The 26,176-nt window shown below is 34.1% G+C and overlaps 1 protein-coding gene across 3 annotated transcripts; it reads right to left on the bottom strand.

Moving 5' to 3' along the window:
• LOC114373853 (ABC transporter C family member 2-like) lies at positions 1-22,842 on the bottom strand. Of its 3 annotated transcripts, none has more exons than XM_028331406.1 (29): positions 22,748-22,842; positions 22,441-22,556; positions 21,530-21,947; positions 21,122-21,300; positions 19,969-20,008; positions 19,052-19,208; positions 18,475-18,589; positions 18,308-18,388; positions 16,150-16,174; positions 15,407-15,463; positions 15,148-15,213; positions 14,773-14,847; positions 14,053-14,160; positions 12,933-13,067; positions 10,693-10,799; positions 10,110-10,203; positions 9,052-9,219; positions 8,628-8,768; positions 7,763-7,963; positions 6,247-6,345; positions 5,982-6,134; positions 5,049-5,431; positions 4,616-4,796; positions 4,202-4,525; positions 3,355-4,111; positions 2,274-2,395; positions 1,803-2,048; positions 974-1,391; positions 1-434 (listed from the first exon to the last, which is right to left on the bottom strand). In XM_028331406.1, the coding sequence occupies exons 3-29, from the start codon at positions 21,860-21,862 to the stop codon at positions 337-339; spliced, it is 4,863 nt and encodes a 1,620-aa protein (XP_028187207.1). In that variant the 5' UTR covers positions 21,863-21,947; positions 22,441-22,556; positions 22,748-22,842; the 3' UTR covers positions 1-336. The 3 variants fall into 3 exon arrangements, with proteins under 3 accessions (XP_028187207.1, XP_028187208.1, XP_028187206.1); XM_028331407.1 differs by having other exon boundaries at positions 22,441-22,517; positions 22,748-22,836; XM_028331405.1 differs by having other exon boundaries at positions 22,646-22,803.
• Between the last annotated feature and the right edge of the window lie 3,334 nt (positions 22,843-26,176).

Genomic DNA, 26,176 nt, shown 5'->3' with positions numbered 1-26,176 from the left:
GAATAACCATCAAAAGTATCTAGTCTAGGACATGAAAGAAGCATTTAAAGAAATCCTTTTGGCAATCAAAAATTACAACACTACATGACAAGAAGTTCTACTCACCAAAACAAATGATAAAACGTTCTATTCACCAAAAAAATAAAAAGTTCTTGGTTGATTTTCTTAAACAAGAATATACAAAATACAATTATTGCATCTCCTAGAATATCATGGCGCTAGCGCAGCCGTAGAGCTATGTGCCAAAATATAGTTAGCAAAACCTTGGGTCTATAAACTTATGAAGTTATCAATCATGTGTAGGCAGGGCAGTTATCTGAAGTAGTGCAGTTTTCCCTACATATCAACTTGATCAAAGTTAATTGATCTGTCCTCAAAACCGAAGTCTGATTGATGGAGCCTGTTCTTGGCCAATCTGCTCATCATAGCAAGACCTGATACAAGAGTCAAGAGAGATTCAGTTACATTCAATATTAAAACATACAGTCATCTCCAACCACATTCAAAATCTCACGATTCTCAGTCATGAAAATTTCTTTGAAACGCTAGTTTGCCATCAGCCAAGTTAAAGTTAGTAAAATTATCCAAGACATGTGACTTATCAATTTAAAAAACTCTCATGGCATAGACAAACACAGTTAGGAAAAAACAGACAAAAATATGAAAATCATTCAATTACATGCAGAGGTGGGCCTACTTCGGCGCCCTTTTGAAATTAATGCTTTCTTCAGAAAATCATGTTGCATGGGGGACAAATGTATTGTTTTTAATAATTTTGGGTATGTTTACATCATCGTGCACTTTTAATTTATCTTGTATGATTACTTTAAATTTAGAAACATGAATTAGACAATAGAAAAAGAGGCAGAAATACATTCCTAAGTGCATATATGTATTGGTGCTCTAAATTCATTTTGATTTACATAATTTCTGTGCACATGAAGGATATGTAAAAGATAGATTAAAACAATACCTTCAATCATTTTATAAAGCGATGACCACCATCCCTCTGGGGATACTTGGCGCTGGTTCAAAGATTCCTCGATTTCTTTATCATACTTCCTTTCCAAAACCCCCTGCAAAGTTATCAGAGCATCCTTTGTCTTCTTCAGAATACTGTTCTCATCTTCCACTTCCAAACGTTGTAGGTCATTATGGGATGAGGTGAGACTAACAGCGAGAGCAAATTGCGCTGCAGCAGCCCACCGAGAAGAAGCAAGCCATTTTCTCTTGCCATCTAGATGCTCGTTCTCTTCTCTTTCTGACTTATCCCCTCCAAGGGCTAAGCTGCGTAAATATTGGGCATTTGCCGCTCCTGTACTTTGGACCATCTTAGAGAAAGCACTACCTTCATTTGACAACAGCTCCTCAGGGGTATCATATTCAAGAACCTTTAAACATAAAATGCATCAGTTAACACTAAATCAAACTATTATCTGCATTCATGCCTTAGTTCAAAATTTCAATTTTCTATTGGTATAACTGTGTTCCTCTCCTATGTGTGTGTGTGTGTGTGTGAGTGAGTGTTTGGTGCACACATTTATTTATCTATTTATAGGCTAGGTCACATTGGTGCAAGACTAGACACACACCATCATCAAATAACGCGGTGTCATTTCGTCCATCAAGCCATTGAATTGAACGATAGTTGACCATATGCACCAATTTTTCAATAGATATTTCAGTAGAAACTAGAATGACTTGTTTAAGGTAATAAATTTAGTATGACTTACACCAGTGGCAAAGGACTTTAACAATATTATGAGTTAGCCAGCTCTATGGTTTGAATATTGAGTGCATACCTTACCACCATCAAGCAAAAGAATCCGATCACAATCAATAATGGTGTTAAGGCGATGAGCTATAATGAGCATTGTACAAGATTTGAATTCCTCTCGAATTGTTTTCTGTATGAGTGCATCTGTTCTAACATCAACTGCTGCGGTTGCTTCGTCAAGTACTAATATCTTTGATCTACGCAATAAAGCCCGAGAAAGACTCAACAGTTGTCTTTGTCCAACACTGAAGTTCTCGCCTGCCTCAGATACCTGGATACCACACTTTTCATTAATAAATACTGACTTCAACAATATATATCTCTAAAACAAACACAGGAGAATTCACACTTCTAAAGCATATCCATAATAGAGTGGGAACATACTGTTTTTCACTTTATGACACCAAAATTAATTAAAGAAATAACATAACCCAAGAAAGACTCGGGGGATGAGAAGCTATATTTTTAAAATCTACTTGTTACTATTAGCATTTACCTCAGCGTCCAGCCCCAGAGAATTCCTCCGTATCACATCCTTCAAATGTGCCCTCTCCAGAGCCTCCCAGAGGTCAGCATCATTGTGTTCATTAAATGGATCAAGATTAAATCTCACAGTTCCTATAAAGAGTAAGGTGAGCTTAATATTATTACAATGACATTATTTGATTTTTATATTCTAATTAATTACCTACAAAACATTGATTCAGAAGTTAAAAGATTCTTATTTTTCATAAATACAATATAAGAATCATACAAGTTGACAAAATATAGCTGGTCTATCTATGAGTAAGACAGAAAAATAGAAAACAAGGTTGAGCCTGAAGTAACCACTAAGCTTTGGGAGTATTTCTTGACTAAAGCATCTTTTTCAATCTTGAGGTCAAGTAGCTCCCCGATCGATAAGAAGCAAAATCAGTTTCCAGTCATATCACATTTTTTAATTATCTTTTATGCAAATATGTTTATCCCTTAGACTTAATCTTTTTTTAATTGCATTTGAGGACATTAGGAAGAGCTTATTTCAAGTTTTCAACTTATAAAAGTAATTTATGACCTTATAAGCTCTTTTTAATTTATTTCATTAAAATTGATAGGCAAATTTATGAATAAGCTTGCATTTCATAAGAAGAGCTTATTGAACAAGTGCTTAATTAAATTATATACCTAAATATGCCTTTGTCTCTCACCAAAAGGTAGTTAGCAGTTGTATACAGAAATGAAGTTATCAAAAGTACAGAAATCATTCCCATTTTACTTATTGTGTGCAAAATTTTTATCATCCTTAAATGTTAATATCTATATATCCTTATCATAATTTAATTGAACTTTATTGAGTATTCATGTCAAAGTTTATTTTGGTGTAATACTAGTGTAGTGATTCGTGACTATTGAATATTCTTATTCTATTAATTTAAAATTACTTAAAAAGCGTTGCACATCTCTTCAACTTTATGTTATGCACAACTTCAACAAATAATTCCTAATTGAAAACTTTTTTTTTTGTCTTTGGTTATTGGATAACCCTGAAACAAAACCAAACACTACAATATAATTTCAGAAAATTATATCATAAATACCTGAAAAGAGAACAGGAGATTGTGGTATAATGCCAAGAACTTTACGCAAATCAGCAAGCCCAAACTTTGCAACATCATAATCATCAATTAATATTCTTCCACGTTCCAATTCTACAATTCGAAACAAAGCATTAAGCATGCTGGATTTTCCTGCACCTGTCCTCCCAACAATGCCAACCTTATCACTTGGGAAAATGGTGAAAGACAAGCCATGCAACACAGGAGGAAGTTCAGCTCTGTAGCGAAGAACAACATCTTCGAATCTGATTGAGCCTGAGGAAGGCCAGCCAGGAGGAGGGCGATTATCATCGATGATAGAGGGAGCCTCCGAGGGCAAATCAATGTAAGTGCCAATCCGTTCAACTGCGTTTAAACTATTCTCAGCCAAACTTGCCAGCCTCAGCACACCGGTAAGCAAACTAGTAATGTTCAGAGCATAGCTAAGTAGTAACCCCATGGTGGATGCGAATTCTTGCTGGTTCTCCGCCCTGCCATTCTGCATGACGGCAAAGGTTGCAGTCAACCATATCATGAGGCCTCCCAAAGTTTCCAATCGGATTGCAAGCCATCGGTTTCCGCTTATGTTCACCAGAGTGAATCGGATGTTGTTGTCCATGGATTTCCCATTTATATCTGCCATTCGATCATACGCTTTGTAAGCACGAATCGTTGATAAGCCATTCAGTGCTTCTCCAAACTGTGCGTAAACGGGAGATCTGCTAATTGAGTCTAAGCGCTTTACTTCACGAGCGGTGCTCTAAAACAAAGAAATTAAAGAGAATAACTATTTATTTCAAAATATGAATTGAAGTGGGTAAAAGCAAGAATTCAGTGGTAATTATTATACCTGATAGTATAAATATGCTACATAAAACAACACCAACAATGGCAGTATTGCCCACAAGGACATTGTGCTGACAATGCCTATGAGGATGAAGGTTGAAAGAAGCTGGGACACTTGACCTAGAAACATATTCACAAATGGAGCAACATTACGATCAATGTCACCTAGATCCTTCGCAAACCTGTTGATAACTCTTCCAAGTGGATTTGTTTGGAAAAACACCATGGGAGCTCGTAATATGGAGCTAAGCATGGCTTCGTGCAACCTTCTGGCAGCATAAAGACTTGATATGATTAACCAATAAGAATTTGTTAAAGTCACCAAGACCTGAAACACAATTCCAAATTAACAATATATTCCATAGATGCATTTAAATCAAATGCAGGCTGTAACAGTGATTTTATAAGAGAATTATACCTGACCAAATGATAGAGCTGCATATATCATATTGTAGAAGGCAGGGTTATAACCCTTTGTAGCACTCTGATCAGTCCAATGGCTTAACCATGTGCTACTTGATATTCGTAATGTTTCCGTTGAGACATAGCATGCAAAGAGTACAAAAACCACCCAAAACCCTCCTAATGCATTCTTGTACCTAAAAGGAGCCCAAGACAATTAAGATTAAACAACATTTAAACAAAAAAGGTGCAAATGGAAAAGGAGGGGAATAAAATATGCACCACATTCCACTTTCTTATGGATGTTGATCATCAGGGTTACAAATAAGAATGTCATGTTGGCACAGAAAATGTTGCACTCTACCATATAAATGTGTGTGCAGGTGCAGCAAATGGTTGCAAATCACTATCTTTAAAATGATTTACACTAAATCATTTAATCTTCTTACCTCAGTAGAACATTCCAGCTGACAACCCCTGTTTCTCGTTCTTCTTGTTTAATAAGAACAGATTTTCCTTCTTTTGGTTTACTTCCACTCTTTGCATGATCATTAACTGATCCATTGGCCACTGGTTCTGAAGATGGCTTCTGATCGGTGGTTTCAGTAACTACCTTTTCTTCTTCTTCATACTCCTCCATCTTACCCGCATTTTCCATAAGCTTTTGAAACAGCGGTCCGTGGTTAGAGAGTTCCTCAAAAGTTCCCTCCTCCTTCACCATACCTTCATGGACCAAAATGATTCTATCAACCTGTGAAAGAAAATGCAGCTGATTTGTGACAAGAACCCGGGTCTTCTCTCTCAAATCTCCCTTGATGCATTTATCAAAAACCTGAGATAATATGTAGTGCATATTAGACAATGTTAAGATAAATATTAAGATTGTAAATCAGATTTCAACTTTTAACAACATATAAAAGATATTTCCATATTCAGCAACAGCCAAAACTGAGGGAACTAATTGAATACTGTATTCAGAATCTCTACGAGAACATGATCATAATAATTTCACCAGTAGAATTGACCCCATTGCATATTTTCCATTTTTGCATAACACTGATAAATGTCAGCTAATAAAAAAAGGAGCCCCCACCACTATAAAATCCTAGACATAAAAGCACTATAAATCACAAATTTAATCATACATTATTATGTTATGCATGAACATAAAACAATTTCCAGATCCTGTGTACATACAGTACTTGAGCATTCGAAAAAATTTAATCTGGTGGGAATTAGTTGTCAATATTTAACAGTCTTGATTTACATACATAAGATGACCACAATCAATACCATAGCATAAATTACTTGAGTTTGAACACTGAAGCAATAGAAACAACAGTAGGCCATTCTATAGAGGAGTCAATTGGCATGAAGGTAACCTGTCTAGCCACATGTGCATCCAGAGCACTTAGGGGGTCATCAAAGATGTACACATCAGAATTTGAGTAGACAGCTCTAGCCATGGATACTCTCTGCTTTTGGCCACCACTGATGTTTACCCCTCTTTCACCAATTTCAGTATGATCACCACCCTAGTCATTAAGTATGTGAGAGAAAGAAGGAAGCAAGGCCCACAAACTTAAAAATCTAACAATTAAATTGTTCATTGGATGCACTTAAACGCTATAACTAGTATACACTCACAGGCAATAATTCAAGGTCATGCTGCAGTTCAGTCACATTTATCGCCCTTTCATATCTTGTTGGGTCAAAGACAGAACCAAATAAAACGTTATCCCGTACCTGTAGAAATAAAGTTTATCAGACATCATAAACCCCACATTAACAGACATGAGAATAATCAAATGGCTAATAGGATAAACTCACAAAACTTTACCATTAATAGCACTCTATTAAACTTTGTAATGTAATAAATATGTTGATGATCAAATAACAAACAGGATCAAACTCAAAATTTTATGAATTAGTAACAACTTATTATTTATATGGCAGATGCAAATTCATTAGAAAATCCATCTTTCAGAACTTCCACTTTTTCAATCCTGAAATTTACAAAAGCGTCCAAATACAATCCTTTGAGTAAGCTCCAGCAGAATTTTATGAAGGACAAAACTTAAGTGCAGTACTAATATACTATCCTTAGGTGCCTTTTGTGTTATTTTCCAGTTTTGGAGTTTCACCTCAATAATTAAAGTTGACCTTTATTGTATGGGTTACAAAGGTTAAAGTCCAATTTTGATCAGAGAAAAACACTAAAAAGTTTTGTCCCTTTATGAAATTAAAACCCTCCAGCCCCTCCACTCAATTAATTTCCCAAAATTCTACTACAAAATGAAAGAAAGATTTTTAACCCTCATTCTCAAAAACAGAAAGGGTTGACTGCCCAATTCACATCGCTGGACTTCAAAACTAAGGAAACAATCACAAAGGGGCATACCAGTATGGTCACGTGAGAACTGTCCAAGCCTTATAAGGACTACATTGGTCATTATCTATTTGATGTGGGATTTCAACACACCCACTCATGCGGGCGGTCCAATAACAACACCCCTTCATACCTAAGAATAAACATCTAGAGTGTAGACAAATGAGTGACCAAATAGAGGATCTAGGAAAGATTTTAATACCATCTTAGAATTTGAGCTGTAACTCAACCCCACGAAATCGCCTTATAAGGAGAGGACTGTCCAAGCCTTATAAGGACTACATTTGTCATATCTCTAGTCAATGTGGGATTTCACAAATAACACTGCAAATGCCTCCTCCAACCATGCTTGCAAGATAATTTTGAAGATGAAGGTTAATGTGAAGAAAGTAACAACTAAGGAAAGAGTAATGTAACGAGGAAAGTCTTTTTGATTACTTGTAATGCATCCTAAAAGAAGGTTATGAATCATTTGTTAGTTGGGTTTTTAGTACAAATAAGGGTATATGGTAGCAACTTAGCATTTTGTATTCACCGTTTTTAGAGGGTGCTTATTTGTAATGCATAAAAAAAGAATGAGTCATTCATTAGTTTAGTTGGGTATGCATACATATTCGGGTATATGATCAGCATCTTGTATTCGAAATTTTTAGAGCCTGTTAGTGGATTCCCACTTACTTTCCAACTTATTTCTCTCTCAAGATCTTCTTATCTTTGTTCTCCCAATTGTATAAAGTTATTATCTATTCTAAATAGAATATATTATTAACTTACAGTTGCATTAAAAATCCATGAAACTTGGGGTACATAAGCAACTGTTCCTCTCAAAACAACAGTTGAATCTGCCATCGGAGGAAGTTCTCCAAGCATTGCAGATACTAGTGATGTCTTCCCTTCTCCTGTACTGCCTACAACTGCAACTAGGCAACCAACAGGTATATCCAGATTTATGTTTGACAATGTGGCCCTCTCTGCCTGAAGAAAGAAAAATCAATTGTCAGTTTTTTTCTCTCTAGAAAATTCAAGATCTAACACCTTCACAATTCCTATTGATATCAAATGCAACAAAATTATGTATAGCCAACAGATTCTTCTGGGAAATTTTAACTTTAATACTACATTAACAAGCAATTATTTCAATTCTGCATCAACGAGATAAAACAATTGACAGAAAGCAAACAGGTGAAACAGGATACAAAAGACAAAACGTTTTCCAGCATGAGGGTACTAGTGAACAGATGTCCTTTCTGGAAGCAGTGGCAGATCCAGATTTTTTTAGTGGGGGCAAGAAATTCTTTGAGTCTCAATCTTTTCCTATGTTTGGGAAGGTGTTTCATTGTGGAAATTTGATGTGTTTAGTGTTGGGGAAACTATAAAAATTAGAAAGGTAAAGTGATAAAATTACTACTAATTTATTCTCTCTTTTATCTCTTATAATTTTCTACATTGATTTAAAAAAAAAATCTTATGGGGGCAAAAATAAAATTATTAAATATATTTATGCAAAAAAAGAAAATTATCTAGTGGTGCAATAGCCCCCATACTCAAGTATGTGCATTCCTCCCTGTCTGCAAGCAAATGGATATATATATATATAATGACTAGAATAGAAGCATAAGGATGTCAAAAGGATATGAACCTTCGTATCCCAAGAAAAGTATCCATTCTTGATCGAGATGGCTGGTAACCCTGGCTCAAGAGGTGGATTTGATAGAAGTATTCTCTCTTCTGCTAAGAGTAAATCTTCTAGTCTCTTCAACGATACATTTGCATTAACCACCTTTAAGACCAAAGAAGAATTAGCACAATGTGAACTACATTGGTGCACATTAAATCTCACTTCACACTCATTTAAGATAACAATAAAAGTAAGCAAATTTTTCATTTCCCTCTTTTTATCAATCATAAACTGAACAAGTTAAATCATATTCTGTTGCTTATACAAGAATTAAGTTTTATTAGAGAAAGGGAATACAAATAGAGAGAGTACAAAAACATAGGAGAAGGCATCCTGCTGCAAAATCAAAGAAACAAAAGAAAATTGCAAAGGAGAATAACCTGACCTGAGTTATAGTATTAGGAAGCATGAAGAGAGGAAATCGAAGCACGGAAAACAGAGAAAGTGATGTAAATGCTCTTGCAGGTGTCAGATCCCCTCCAAGCAAGGTGAATACTCCAAATGTAATCACAGTTACAAAAACTGGAATGCTATTTAGTATGAATGCATTACACTGCCGAAAACAAATTCAATAAATATAAGGCTGAAGTCAAGAATCAATACCAGAGGGAAAAAAAACTACTGCTTTTCATGATCAAAACTTGTTTTCCATGCCTAACATTTATATTTTACAAAATTGAAACAGTTGGAAACAGTGAATCAAGATAATTCAACATACAATCTAACAGTAATTATTTAATCTGTGCTTTGTATGGAGGGGTCTCTTGGACCTTTCACTGAGATTTTACTTTATTTAAAAAGGGAAGTGAAAGAAAAAGTCATTCTAAGTAGTTAAATAAATTTCTCTTTGTTTAGAAATCATCCATCTATTGTTCATCACATATGTTACTTTTCTCTTACCTTCACGTTGAAGGATTTATGCCATCAACTACACAATTGAGAAGCTAATGATTTTCAGGTTTGGAGGAGGAAAGATTTAGAAGTAGGTTCCTCCCTGTCCCTCATACTCCCTCTGTTATGGTCTATTGTAACTCTGTCCATTCAGTATTTTACTTCCTTAGAATGTTAGATCTTATCCATATATCAAACTTCATCATCAAGTATGCTACTATTTGTCTCATTTATAAAATTATGGCAGTGAATTGAACACAGTTTCTTCACTCAATTTTTAGATAGAAACAATTGTACAAGAAAGAAAATTAGAGAGGATATTACTTAATGGAAACTACATGTAGCAGATATTTAGCAGTTTCTAATAGGTATTTATATTGGCCCACAGAGGTGCAACCTGAGGTTGGTTAAATTCTAACAGCCCCAGATGAAGACATTACAGAAATGAGTTTCTTTAGGGAAACTGAAACTTATAAACTCAAGGAAGAAATATAAATAAACAGAAAAACAAATAATGTTGGAACATTAATATCTTGAATTGGTATGCCGTACCGCTCCTAGTAATGATGCTTTTCGAAACCATGATAATTCATCATTTCGGACAATCTGTACTTTAGACTGGAAACTACTCTCCCATGCATAATACCTAAGCCATTTCCACATAACCAACAACAATACTGTTAGAACTTAACATTTTATAATCCTGTCACCGGTCATATATATATATATATATATATATATATATATATATATAAGAAACAAAAGACAACATTTTCTTGGTCCTAATTATAAGAAACATTAGACTACATTATTGCTAAATTTCCTTTTTACTCCTAATTAATAATGAGGTCTGTTAATGATATACACTCATTTCCCCATGAAAGTGGGTGCATTAATTGAGCTATCAACAAAACAAGGTAAACTCATTGGTTGAAGAATTATCTTTTAAAAAATAACTACTTAAACCATTTAATGTCATGGGTAGTCTTGAACTAAAATTAAAATCTATGACAAATTAACCAATCTAACCACTTTTATTGGTCTTGATGAATTAGGTAATTGTTTCTTATATATAGGACAAGAGGTAGTATATCTATATAATACATGCAGTTAATCATTATTGCAAAAGACATACTTTACAGTGTCCATAGCAGCCAAAATTTCATTCATGAGACCAATTCTTTTGTCTGTACGTTGTAATCCTTCCTTAGAAAACTTCTGCATTCTGCTGATGATAAATGTCTGCTTCCACAAAACAAATTATATAAGTCAAAAAATCAAAGTAATTTGTGTTTTCAGTAAGCTTCCATAATGGTAAACAAAGGTCAGAACAAGGATATCAACCTACCAAAATAGTTACTAATCTTTTTTATCAGCAAAGATAACACTTTATATATACTAAAAGAGTACCAGAGGTACTAAAATACATATGTTTAAGAACCCAGAGTAATGGTTCCGACTCAGACTGAATGGAGTCTAGATTGGAACCACAGCCAGGGCAGAACATATTAGTAAAATGTAGTGACATTCTATGTTGTTAATCTTTACTGATACAAAATCCCTGCTCTAAGGTTACTAGTCCATTGATTGAAATGCATTGAAAAGTCTTTCTCCATATGCCTCAGCCATGTCCACAACAGGAAAGCTGCCTCATCCATCACTTTGTTACTGTCAAATGATTCACTGGAGAATATCATCTTGTTCCTTTGCTGCCAAATAGTCCAAGTCACGGCCAACCACCAACACTTCCATCTATTAGCCCTAGTCCCCTGATTCAATATAGATCCATGATGTAGGAAATGCTGTCTTAGATCATTTGGTAAGTCTGCAGAATTATTCACCCGGGAATATGTTTCCCACCAGATAGGTATGACTTTACTGCAGTGGAAGAACATATGTCCTGCTTCCTCTTCCATACTTGTACAAAATGGGCAGCTCCTATCCATGAGCTCTACTTGTCTCCTATGTAAGTTTACTTTAGTAGGCAGTCTATCTCTAAATAGCCTCCATGCAAACACTCCAAATTTAAGTGGCACCTTCAACTTCCACAGCTCCTCAAAAGACTGATCCTGAATCCCCTCAACTGCTGTCTCCCTCATCCATTTGTAATCTGTTTGCGCCGTGTATCTCCCACTTGGATCTACCATCCACTCCCACTCATCTCTTCTATGTGTGTGATAGTTACTAATCTAACTTATTAACTTTTTAAAGAACTTATTTGGTGATTCCAAAAGTAGAATTATATCAGAACACCTCACTATCTTGATGGGATGAAGGTTATCATATCAAGATTAAAATTGAGAATTGCCATGCAAATTTTTGAATCATGAATCATAATTTATATCAAATCCTAAGATTAAGAGAAAATGAAAATAACTTTAAATACATCTAATAGATGATAGATAGTTTTCTCCAATGACACCTTCAACAGCAACAAATTGATGGATGAGGCAGCTTTATTACTCTGGACATGGCTTAGAAGTTTGGAGAAGGATTTTGCAACTCATTTTAATCAATGGTCTAGTAATCTTAGAGCAGGGTTTGTTTATTAGCTGAGGCTAGAAACATAGACTAACAGTAGATTTACACTCATGTATGTGGCCTGGCTTTGTTCCTATCGAGACTACATTAAGTCTGATAACTGGAACCAACTGTACGGTCTATCATAACACTGTAATTTTGTACCTTTGGTACTCAGAATTATATATATATTTATCTTTGCTGATCAAAAAAAAAAATAGATGATATATAGTTTTCAATGTAATTATTCTAAACTAGAAATAGATAAAATCATAAGTCCCATAAAACAAAATTAGAAGTTTGTGAAGCCTCTATTTTAAGAATGGAGACAAAGCAATGGAATGGCCAAATATAGTGCATGCATAGAATGAGTAAGTGACAAATAAAGTAGTGAAGTAATCTAATAGGTTAGGTTCAAAAGAGCTCCTTGAATTCCTTTTCATTTAACAATTTAAGCTTAGATGAATTTTCAACTTCTTTCATGAGAATTGGTGAAAGAAAAGTTTAAAAAGAGAAAAACAATGAATTGTTGTATGGTGTGATTTGTATCGATGATACGAAATTGCACCGTTTCATTCATGTATTGTAAGATTCAAAATGATTTGAGATTCATCTTATGATATGAATCGATAGCTAGCTGAATTGTACGATTCAAATCATGAATTGTAAGATTCTAATAACTACATGAAACTCAATGAAGGATTCAAATGAAAGGTTGGGAGAGGAAGGAAAGAAATATACTGCAATGTGGTACACTAGTTTAATATAATTACCCTTCCAGAGAGCATATTTATACTAATAAAATCTAGTGCAGTGAAACTGTAGACCATTAAGTGAGTAAGTGAACTCATGTACCTGTAATGGAAACATGAGAACTAGCATCAAAGCACCAAGAAGGGAAGCAACACCAAGTTGTTGGTAAAGAAGAACCATAGCAACAACAATTCGAAATGGAGCTGACCACAAAGTGTGAAGTGACTGGCATATTTGCTGTTCAAGAAAAAAATAATAATTGTGTCATGGCATAGTGTGAAATTGATTGCAAGGAGGCAGTACTACAACATCAAACATATTGCTCAGATAATTTATAGCATACAAGAGTTTCAGGAAGTTGTTTACAAGATAAATTATATTAGTATATCTTAAGATTTTGGACTCCTCAACACAAACATTTTCCCATGTATATTCAAACTTTCCAGAACAATATATTCATTTCTATTTTCATTTAAAAAGATATCAGAACTAAAAGTTGTTTATGGTTTGCTTTTCATGGTGAAGTTTAGGCTTGTCCTTCCACTGTGTATTGATTATTGGTGGCATTACAGCTTACTGGTCTTAGAAGAATACAAATAGCAAAAGTTTCTACCTAATATGTAGCAGAAAATCTTAAGTATAGGGAAAAGAATGAGGAAAGAAAAAGAAAGATTAAAAAAGAATAAAAACATGTATAAATTTGGCCGAAAATTAAAAGTAAGATGAAATCAAGAACCAAGATCAACTATAGCATAGAGTTCACGAGTATTAGATTTTAGAGAGGAAATGTATATTTAATTGAATTTCTGAAAAATGATTACATTGAGTTTCCTGGGAGCTGACAGCATACACACACACCAGATAACTTCCCTAACTGACTATGCCAACTGGCCTACTAACAGCTACAGCTGATAACTGGTTGATAACAGAACTAAACAATGTGAGAAAATAGTGTTTTTACAATGAATAAAATAATTATTTGACCAAGTAGTCTTGAGTTTGATCCTTGCCACTTTTAGTCATGATTTAAAATTTTAGTTTGAAGTACCATTAAGATAATTGGTTACTACATTTCAAACCTCGCAATTCTTGTTATAAAGGAGACGTTACAGTATCAAAGCCAGCATTGGTCCCTAATTAACAGCTTTAAAATCAAGTGATTCTTTTGCACCTGTCAGCCGCACCATTAGAATAGTCTTCAGACACTAGGGAAAAGGCATACCTGAAGAGCCTCGGCATCAGTAGTCATCAAGTTGGTTATTTTTCCAGTTGCAAACTGCTTTCGCGCTTCATGAGTAAGCCTTAGAGATTTGCGAAATACAGCAGCCACCTACAACGAAGAAAACAAGCAGAGAAAAAAATAATTGGAACATGAAACTTGACATGTTAAATGCAACTACTGAGTGGAATGAATTTCAGTAGAAACTTGCATGCCAGTCCTGACACAAGGTGATCAAGTATGATAGACACAAAAATATTGATATAGCTAGATTTTCAGCAAAATCGTAGAACTAATGCTTCAAAATCTATGTTTCAAATATGTTCCTCTTGAAAACATGTTTATGAAATTATGCTTTTGGCAGCTGGTAGTTTCAAAGCCCAGTTGACAAAGTGGTCTTTTTGGTTTGGATACAACAACAACAACAACAACAACAACAACAAAGCCTTATTCCACTAGGACTAGGGGAGGATAGAAAGGTAAAAGTTATTAAGAGAGGAAAGGAGAAACATACAACAAAGGCAGGGAAAGGATGGGTTGAAAAAACAGAAAACTTTAAATATTTTCAAAAAAAAATTTATTAGAAATCAAATGAGATTTGACTAAGGAAATCCTTGTTGCCCATTTAATGGCTTAAACTTTTAGGTCAAGTAGTTCTTTGACAACCTACTCAATGGGAAATAAAGGTGTGGGTAAATATATGTGAAAATAAAAAAGACTTACCAATGTTGATCTTAACCGGTAACCAACACGCATGACATTCTGAAAATATTGAGCTTCACATAACACCCCAAAGACCTATCAAAAACAAATTCAGATAGGCTCTTAATAAGTCAAAACTTGCAAAGGTTATAAATTACTTGCATGTAATTCCATCAAGCAGCCTAATTTACAAAAAAGAAAAAATGTCTTTATTGTTTAACAAAACTTGAAAACATGCAAAAGAAATTACAAAACGGGTCAAATCTTACAATCCGCAAAAACAGTAATATCAAATATATCAAACTAAAGATGCAAGCATAACAATTGCTGGCTTCACAATGCATTTGATCGAACCAAATATTATCAATCAAGAGTTTAATCAGATTTGCATCATACCACTCCAACAAATATTGAGAAGGCATATGCATAGCCAGTCCAGGATGGATCACCATTTTGCATAGACTGCAGACAATTTATAGGGTAAGTCAAATGGCATTATGAAAATTGATAAAAATAATATTAATAATAAGATATTTAGAGAATAATAATGTCAGTGTGTGTGTGTATAATACATTTGGGGATGATCTTCCATTAGTCCACTAAACATGCACTAAAGGTACTTAACCAGTGACTATTCAGTAAAAGAGCAACTAACCTGTAACAGCTGATTCAATATAAGTGGGCCCAAAAATTGGGAAATATCATTGCCAATCTACATGTTGTTAACAAAAGAAAAAATAAATCAAATATGAAGTTTTCAAGTCAACAGTTTAACCATGCATAAGTACAGTCACAAATATTCAAATGCACGAGTCTTCATAGATTTCACACTGGAAGTAAATTAAGTATAACATGAATTGGCGGGGAAACTGTGAAAATCCAAACAATTGCATAGCTTTGAAACCAGCTGATTGCTAGATATCAACGAACTCTAATACCAACTTAAATTGATAGTTGATATTACAGTACCTTCTCGAAGGATGTACAAATATTTTAAGCATCATAACGTTCAGCTCAGCAGTAGATACATAATAAAACTAATCACCAGTTTAAAGTCTTCTATATATTCTTACTGGAAAACAGGAAATGATATAGTTTGACAGGGAGCGAACTCTGAAACATCTACATTTTGGGAATCCAAACCAAACATTGGGAGCTAAAAGGCCATGTTGAAACCTTTTGACCAAGTTGCGGATCATAAATCTAGTCATGACATATTTAATTTACAAGCTGTAACAGAAACTGTTTGCCTTTATTAGGAAATCATATCAAATGTTGAATAAAAAACAAAGAAACCTATCCTGACAAAATCATGGAAAACTCACAAACAACCAGTATATCATATCAATGTCATGTTTCATCCATGATATCTTATCAACAAAAAAAAATGAACATTACCTTGCAAAAGCCTCCCCACCAAAACCTACAGAAAGCAAAATGAATACAATTTATAAATGAAATGAAATGCATATATATAAACACAAATGAGGGGGAAAAACAACTGCAATTTTCCACAAAACAATAAGTGCATTTCTTATCTTGGACATATTTTACTACATAAAAGTAGATTGACTTGTTAAACTGTTAAAAATCAACTTCACAGCACCAAGTACTATTTCAGTAAAATTCCTGCTCTAATTGTGAACCTTTAGTAGATGGTACCTACCCCAATCTATAGTTAAAGAAAAACAATATACAGGGTTACATAACCCAAATTGTACAAAGTTACAAGGACGACTACATATAAACGTCTCTCCTGTTTGCGTTACATGTTTCTTAAAATTTTATGTTCAATGTTTTGTATATCATCATGTTCAATACAAAGTGGTATAAATTGTGAGTTATGTGTTTCAGAGGAGTAATCTAGAAAGTTTTAGAATTGCACAGGTAAAAATACATTATTAAAATGTTAAGACTGATGCTTACGAACAACAACCGTAAGTTACTTAGCAAAGCTTCAAGGCTTCAACCTGATTTAGAACCCAATGCAAAGTTTTCATCCATTAGCTTACTAGATTACAAAATAAGCTACTTCAGATTGCCATTATCTGACACATGAAAACCTTCTTGGCCTCTTTCAGGTGCTCAGCACAATTTCTTTCAGGGAGTCTCCTTGTTGGACATGCTATAGGATCTATAGTGCCCATGTCTTTGGCTGTATTTGTTTTTCTCATTTATGTCACCTAGCTAAGGATATATTTATTTTCTTTGTATTCCTTCTAATGAAATTTCTTCATTGAAAATTGATAGAGGAGGAAATGCAAAGAGAAAAGAAAGCTGTTAAGGCAAGTGCTATGAATTAAGGAAGTCTTAGACAATAAAATCATTTAGGATCTATAGGACATTGACTGGAGGTAACTGATGAAGTTTGCCTGAGAAATGATCAATTGACAGAACATGCTTGTAATCTGATCAGACCAAAAAAAAAGAGCATGCTTGAATATTTTCCTCCAGTAGAATCTAGCTAAATTAAATTAATTGTAGTGTAGGCTAGGGAAAGTATTAAGAATATTGTAAACTATCAAAAATAAAAGGAAGAGGTATTGGCCCTAAATCAAGGGTGGTTAATTCTGGATTGATTCTTGGTATTGATGAATGATTCATTGACAAAACATCATCATAATATTTGTCTAGCATCTAGTATAAGTTGAGATATCAGATATGGGTTAGGGGCAATTAACACACATTGTGCTTCAGCCTACAGTTTTTCTATTTTGTCTCCATCTCTCTCCCATTTTGGCAAACTCTTATTTTCTCTCTCTACTTTCTAGTTTTTCAACAGGGTAAAAACTAAAAATGCAACAGAACAAAAGGACACTGATCTGTAAATCTGATGGGATACTGGATTTTGGGCCTAAGCCCAATCATTGGGTTTAACAAAACAAGGATCAATTGTTGGATCCAGGCCCAAAAGAAATGGAGGGTCTGGAAGGTTTATAGTATGCCAAAAGGCAGCATGATCTTAGAAATTAAGTTCGGGCCTAACTCAATCCTACAAAACAAAATTGTAAGGTGAGGATTACCTCCCACTTAAATACTCTATTTTGGCCATATCACTAGTCAATGTGGGATCTCCAACACCCCCTCATCTCAAACATGAAGCTTGCAAGGCTTGACATCTGTGGGTGGTCCGATAACGGCTTGATAGGATAGGCTCCAATACTATCTTAGAATTTGGGTTTGGATCTAACTCAACCTTGCAAAACCGACTTGTAAAGTGAGGGTTACCCCCCACTTATATACTTTATTTTGGTCATATCACTAGTCAATATGGGATCTCTAACAAGGTGAGAGAGAGGACGTTTATTAGGAAGCTGACATGTCATGTTTGTTACATAGGGGGAGGCTACATGCATATAGGGAGGAGGGTTATTAGTAAAGGGAGGCAGTTTTTAGAGAAAGAAAGTTTAGAGAGGGTTCTCTTGTAGGAGCTCAGGAGCCATAGGCTCTGGTTGTTATCTTCCTGTTTTTACGAGCTCATTTTTCATGTTAAAATATCAATACATGTTTTTCTCTCAGTTTTCAGTGTTCTATCAAAATCATTATTTATCCATACCTTCCTCCAAGGCTTGCATTTAATGCTCTTAAAAGCCAAGGTTTTGGCTTCCGAGACTCCTCAACCCAGCATTTCTGGAACCTACAGAATCAAGAGGCACTATAAAGCAAAATTGAAAGGTAATGACTTCAGTAGAAATAAAACATTTGGAGGGGGGGAAGGTATACTTATTGATCAGTGTCTCTGTCCGTTCCCATGTATCTAATTTCCATATATCTTTCTCTGTCAGTGGTCTTTGATATCCTAGTTTCATGATGGGATTCATCCAAGAAAACATTATTTCTGCCAAAGAAAGAAGGAATTAAAATGAGTAACCCACTGAGTATATTTAAAAGGATACTGATCCAATTGAGTGCATACTAATAATTCAATGTTACTAATAATTTTAAAAGTAGCAACAAAAATTATTAAAGCAGCAACAAAAATGAAAGAGGGCGAGCCCTGGTGCAGCGGTAAAGTTGTGCCTTGGTGACTTGTTGGTCATGGGTTCGAATCCGGAAACAGCCTCTTTGCATATGCAAGGGTAAGGCTGCGTACAATATCCTTCCCCCATACCTTCGCATAGCGAAGAGCCTCTGGGCAATGGGGTACGAAGTTTTTAGCAACAAAAATGAAAGAGTTAATAGCTTATTCACCCAGAGTTTGCTGTTCTAACCCTCTTCACAATAATTATTAAAGCATTTTCCAAAAGTATCCACAATATTTTTAACTGTTGAAAATGTTATATAAAGGTGTAATACATACTTGACAATATGTTGGCATTCCTCTCAGGACATATCATATCTCCTCCAGGGAGTTCATCATATGCAGCATCAGTAATCATGTCACTCCCAATGGGGGTATAACCTGGATAAGGATCCAAAGTAGGAACATACACAAGCAATAGTATTCCAAACAAAACCTGAACCCAAAAAGAGATACCACAACTTTTTCAGTAAGAAAAAAAATTCACGACGGTTTTAAGTGAGGGGAAATACAAGTAGGGGGGAAGAAAGCATCCAATGAAGGGATAGGGGGAAAAAACAAGGAGGAAGAGCTCAATGATGCAGCAAAAATGCCCAATCAAACTGTAAATGCAAAACAAACTTGAGCAGAGCAATAAAGAAAATTCGTAAAGACAACCTTATCCATTAGCAGGCTTAAGCATAAAGAGACAACGTCAATAATGTGAGTTTTTCACTCCAACGAAATGCAATAAAGAATTAAGGATTTAACACTGCAACCAAATGTTTGCCACCAGGTTTCTACAAAAATTACTAGTGTAAGCACATGCATATGGGGACTAATTGTATCAAGTTATTACATCCCCATATACTGCAATAAAACACTCTATTCTTTCTCTATACATCCATTTCTATAAAAACAACATTACAAGTAACTAGCAACAAATCAATTCAACAGAGAAACCTCATATTTCAGAAAAGGTTCATTCCGAAGTCTGAACCAATTAAGAAAGTCACTGCTAATTTTAAATACACGACATTCATTTTGAAAACTTTACAAGGGCCACAAGGGCTATTAGTAGCCTCAAGCTAGCATCAAAAGTGTATTTTAGACAGGCGAACACGATATTAAGTATCAAACATCCAGTTGCAGTTAGTTTAAAAAGAAAAACATGACCATTTATCACAAGACACACTAAATTGAAGAGCACAGAATACCTGGCCAACCACCTCACTGATGTATAAATATAGCACAGAGCTGCAAAGAAAACAAAAATGTCAGTTTGAGAAAAACAAAAGGTAGCAAAACATATGGTTTTGAACATGAAGCGGATGAAAAATATACACTGATCCATTTCCATATTTTATAATGCCTCATTAGAAAATAATATATCTACACATGCAAACACAAAGAATTACATAATTATAAGATCCCTTGCTCTTGTTTTAAAATATTAACTAAAAAAGCGGAACCAGGGACAATTGCAGGTGATGCATGTGATTCACATATAGGGTTATTTCCAATTCAAAACTTAAAGAAAGAAAGAAAGCTCAAAATCTAAGGACTTTGGAGTTCTTTTTTACAATAAAAGAAGTCATATGGGAGGGTACAAAACAGGTGGATCAAGAATCCTCAAAAGGCTACAAAGAAACTTGGAATAGATTACTAGGGATTGTTGGTGAGACATGGTGTTTTATCAATTAATATCATTCTTTCTAATTAGCTTAAGGGGCTCTAAAAGGAAGAACAAGTAAAGAGTTATGAATGTGTTATCTATGTTTTTCTCCATAGTATTTGGCTGGAAAACTTGTATCATCAAGAATTCTTCACACTCTTTAGATGTGTTGGGATAGGAACAATTTTATGGCATCTATGATTTTTGGCCTTTTGTTCCTTTTACAGTGTGTTTGGGGAAGGGAGGATTTTTTTTTTTAATTTTACCTTGTTTGGTTTAGAAATTTTGGAATGGAGGGGAAGGGAAATGAAGGGGACAAAATCCCTCCCCTCCAAATTTTTGTCTAATGTTGGGAGATTTGGAGGGGGGGGGGGGGGGGAGTGACTTGTAATTTGTGAACTGAGCTAACTAAATTTCCCTGAAATTACCTCACATTCCCTCCATTAATGTTTATAAAGGTATCAGAATATATTACTCATATTTTTCCTCCCCTCCCCTCCTTTGTATTGATCAGCTTGTTTGTTAAACTTTCAGCCTTTCTAAACAGCTTATCTTCCTCCTTTTTGTACTCTAGAATTGATCTCTCAAAAGTTTACTGGGAGAAAACAGATTTAATGAAATCTCAATAGGCAATGCATATCGTGTCATTAAAAACCAACAAGCCACATAACATAGCAAATATGATATGATCAAACCTGCTATATAACTCCTTCACAGAAATGATGAGATTGAACATTACAGCATCCCCTACAATAGCATAAATCAAACCAAATCTGACAAACCATCGAAATTCTCGGATGTAGACTTTAGTTTCAATTCCAATCAAAATTAGTATAGAGCACCAAGCAAGAGCCTCAATGATCAGTGAAACTATCTGTCAATAAGACGATATTGCAGCATTAATTAACAGAATCAAAATCTGCAAAAAAAAAGGATTAACCAGAAGAAATAAAAGGAGCTGCATGTAAAAAGGATAATTCAAAGAAGTTGAACAAATCAAAAACCTTCACATTTCAATTTTATGCCAATTAAATAAGGTAGAATATATAATTATATATATAAATCATTGAAAACTATGTGCAGTAATCAGAGTCATAGCTTACCTCAAATGGAGCAAATTGAGTCTGCCCATCTAAATTTAGAACAGATATTCCCAATATCAATCTGTATAATGGTTCTGCCACACAATATAAAGCTAGCAATCCGAGAATATAATTGTAAAGGTTTGACCTTAAATGGAACCTCTTGACTGTGAAATCCTTCTTAATCAACCATATGCGGTAAATGCACAGGCCGAGAAGTATCAAATTAGAAACGGAGATGACCAGAGAGTCAACCGCACAAGGAGTGTAAGCACCAAAGGCATTCTCCACTGATCTTGTCCATACTCCATTTGCAACTGGGCGACAATACCAATCCAATGGCTCAAAAGTCATTTTTATCAACTGCTTTATTGAATAAGTTTCAAGCAAAACACATCAGCACAACGTCACTCCCCTCTTCACTCTTCAAATGAAGAACCTAAAAAAACCAATAAGCATCCAGAGTTAGCAGCTTCAGCATACTAACCTCAAATGAGTAAATAATGATGATAATCAAATGCAAGCATTCACACCATTCACCGATTTCCCCACCTACTTATGTAGTCTCCTAGAATATATTCAAACAACCGAACTGCCACTATTTCTAATCTCTATTTGAACCTTTTTTACGAGAAGCCTCATCCATCCCTAAGGAACGGAGGTGTAAAACTCATGACAGAATGAAAATAATGAATGAATGAACAAGCTAGCAATGTAAGGGGAGAGAAATGAAAATGAAAACCACAATTTCCTGGCATACATATTACATACACTCTATCCACTTCTATATTTACAACAAATTAGATTAGATTAGACTGTAGCGATCAAAAATCAAAATCCATTCCTGTCTTTCAGGCTTTAACTTTATTTTATCACTCGAGTCAACAGAAAAAAAAAACAGCATATATAGAATATTAAAAATAATAGATTACCTAGAAGAAAGGTGAACAACATGGATTGCACGTCACGAAAGGCGAAGGAAGGAAAGCATGAACCGTGTGGAGAAGAGCTGAGAATTAGCAACAGAAAATAAAAGGGGGGGAAAAGTCTGAAAGAAAAGACATTAAAAAAAGGTTAGGAGAAGAAAACAAGGAATATTCGAAGATAAGGTTAAGGAGAGAAAGCGAATATAATTACCAAATCCAGGTGCACTGCAGTGAGGTGTGGCGGAGAAAAAAAGAGCGAACGAGTGACAATTGAAAAACAAATAAAAAAAATTAAGAATGAAGTCTCACTCACTTTGCGAGCATTGATAAGTAAGGCTTCCGGAAAGAAAGAAAATGAGTAACAGAAGGGTGATGGCGACTCGATCCAACTCGGCCTCAATCAATAATCAATGGTTGGTGGTGTGTGCTGACTAGACGGTATGTGTCTCTTTCTCTTAAATATAAATAACATGTAAACCATCATACGTCATAGCTTACGGCCTTCGATTGAAATTCTTATCAAAAATCTTCCTGTCCTTTTATTCATAAATAAATAATTATTAGTGTTGTTCTTTTCCTTCCATGTCCCACTCTTACTTTTTGTATAATTATAAACTCAGGCATCTAATTAAATTATACTTTAAAATTAAGGTTAAATTATTTAATGTTATTTGAGTTTAATTATTAGTAAAAATAAAATTTTTATTAGACTTTATTTACATTTTGATCGAACACTGAATTAGTTAGGATCCATTTCTTCTAATGAACCAGAGGATTGAGACAAAAAGAATCCACACATACTATAAGATTTGAGTTAAAGGCATTTGAAATTTTTAGGATAAATAATTATTGTCATCTCTGAAAGTGTTTTGCGCTGACAAATCAGTCCCTGAAAGATGTAAAGACAAAATTTAATTTCCGAAATTGTAAAACGTGAGATAAATACATCTGTCACTATTAACTTTTGTCCGTTAATGTTATGAAACTCGCTTACGTAACATACAAGAACGAAAATATCATGAAATTGATACTCACGTTGACATAGGGACCAAAGTTATTTACAAACACGTCTTTATTTTAACAACTTACATTTTCATCCTAAGCCGCTGATATTAGTAAAAAGATACATGCACCAATAATACATTAGATTTAGAAGTTTCTGATTTTTATACTGTAAATATTTATTATAATGTATTATAATTATAATTGATAATTGATATTCAGGAGTACAAAATGAACTAAAAAGTAGATGAAAACTAGTAATGAGCATCTATTTTTATGGCTTCTTTTTGTGTGAATTGTTAAAAAACTGACTTCTTATGAGTTTTACACACTGGGAGTCTCATCATGATAATTGATAGTGTTTTTTATGGAATTTTCAGATTTTAAGCAAGAAAAATTAGGAAATAAAATTTGAAGGCTCGCGCTCAGCGCATGAAGCTCTCTAAGCGAGGGCATCCACTCAGCGCAAAGGCACCCACCCAACGCGAAGAAGAACCCTAGAAAACACAAAGACAGAGAGCATCGCGCTTAGCGCGCAGCCAGCTCACTCAGCGCAGTTTTGTCGCTGCACTTAGCGCATGTTCTGCTCGCTCAGCGCTCAGTCACTAACTTGCGCTCAACGAGGCCAAAGTGCTAAGCATGCCTTCATAAGTTTGAAGCCTGAGAGTCTTTAAAGCTGGAAGAGGGGAAGAAGAAAAAAAAAAGTTCTTGCATGTATAAAACAGTAGCTGGGGAGCTTAGGCTGAAACAAAGGCATTGACAAGCCCATTTTCCTCTCATTTTTTATTCAACACTTCATCCTTTCCTTGTCTTGTCCATTTGTAGTTGAGCTCTCCATGTTAATGGAGGGCTAAACGCTTTATTGTTGGAAAGTTTCCACTGAGCACTCTTGATGTAAAAAACTCTAACTATCTATTTAATATTATTGCTAATGTCTTTGCTTCTACCTATGTTTATTTTCATGTATATGGTTTGGTCATCCATTTATATGCTTTGTTAGGATTTAAGTGTTGGAAAATGCAATTAATCCTTAGAACATGGTAGAGCAGCTAAAATTCATCATTTCTAAGAATAGTGTGAAGTAACTTAGTATGGTTTGCATCTCAGTCATCATGCTGCTCACTTAGTTTGATTTCTTTGAGGAATCGAGAATGAGACTAAGAGGGTTAGATTCTTTCATGCGAGGAATTACGGTTAAAGTAAATTTATGGGTACAGGTGACATTAGAATAATATTAAATAGAGAAAATTTTTTATAATCACGTCAAGAGAGGGTTCAATAGGGCGCTTCTCAACATAATCAACTTGGTATTTGTCTTCATTCGTTAAGCTTGGTGTTTATTTCTATTATTCGGTTTTAATTCAGAAATACGTTATAGTTTATTGTGCGACATGAATGATTTGCTAAATTTCATATACATCCAATTATAAGTTGTTTACAAACTAAATACGCATCATTCAAGTATAAGAAATTTCTTGTGGACACGATACTCAGTCTTACCATTTTAATTTACTACTTGAACAAATTGGTACACTTGTCAATTGGTTAACAATAATGTCAACTTATCATATAGAAATAAAACCTCGAGGAGACAAGTTGTTATTGCAAAGTGATTTTGTTATTTGTGAACCTATCATTGTCTTGCCTTATCTTAAGTCTTGATTCATCTGTAATAAGTTGACATTATAAATATGATACCATATCAAGAGGAGGCAACAATGATGATGGTTATGATAACGAAGGTTGTGACAGTGATGATAGTAATGACAGTCGTGTTGGCAGAATGGTGATGATAATGAATTAACTATAATTAAGATATATTTAGGATGTGATTTGTTTGATAAATCTTTTAAAGATTTAATGATTATATTATATTTTTATTTTAATTTTGAAATATTTTAATCTCAACTATCTAATATTTTTAATCATAATCTAATAATTATTATTAATTATTATCATGTCTCACGTAAGAAAACGTTTTCACATTAGCAGTTGTATTATATAATAACAATAATAATAATAATAAAATCATGTTTATGAAGAAAAATTGAAGTATGAATTTATGCAAATTCAAACTAATATATATATAAAACTAAACATGATTGCCTTTCTGCCTGATAAAAAAAACTAAACATGTTTAAACATATTTAAAATTCGAGATTTTTCTCTCAAGTATCTCAATCTTAAATTCTGTCAACCATCCATATTATTATTTCTTCTTTTGTTCTTATTATATTTTCCAGAAATCTTATATTTTCATTTAATATATGCTTATTATTAAAGAAATTTTGTGCAAATTTTATTAAATAATCTTGGTCTATCTTCTAATTAATAAAATTAACAAAAAAAATTCATCCATGTCTATCTTCGTTTATGAAGAAAAAATTATTAAATAATTTTGGTCTATCTTCTAAAGAAATTTATATTCATTTAATATCTATTTTTTTGTCCATAAATTTATTAGGATCCATGGTGAAGGATCTTGAATTTTAGTTTCATTGTCATTATTGTAGAAATAAAAAACAAATGTACGTGTACATTAACCCTAGTTATTAATTTCTCCGTTAAATTTAAAAGTCAATCAACTGCGTGAATCTTTGCTCCATTTCAGTTTTTGTTTTCTAAATGAACGGGTATGATTTTGAGGGATGGAACATGAATTAGGATTTACCTGGTTTATTCTAAATAGAAAAATTGAGCTTTAAAATATGAAGCATCTTTTTAATTTGAAATATTTATA

This window comes from Glycine soja, chromosome 11 (genome assembly GCF_004193775.1).
Source record: "Glycine soja cultivar W05 chromosome 11, ASM419377v2, whole genome shotgun sequence".
Classification (NCBI taxonomy): domain Eukaryota; kingdom Viridiplantae; phylum Streptophyta; class Magnoliopsida; order Fabales; family Fabaceae; genus Glycine; species Glycine soja.
This window is presented reverse-complemented; position numbering and strand designations above follow the sequence as displayed.

Excerpts from the sequence above, each read along its gene's own strand:
- LOC114373853 (XM_028331406.1), bottom strand. The coding sequence starts at position 21,862 with ATGACTTTTGAGCCATTGGATTGGTATTGTCGCCCAGTTGCAAATGGA. Across the intron at positions 15,214-15,406 it reads TATTGAATCAGCTGTTACAG|TCTATGCAAAATGGTGATCC; the intron begins GTTAGTTGCTCT and ends AATTGTCTGCAG. Across the intron at positions 2,396-3,354 it reads ATCTCCTGTTCTCTTTTCAG|GAACTGTGAGATTTAATCTT; the intron begins GTATTTATGATA and ends TACTCTTTATAG.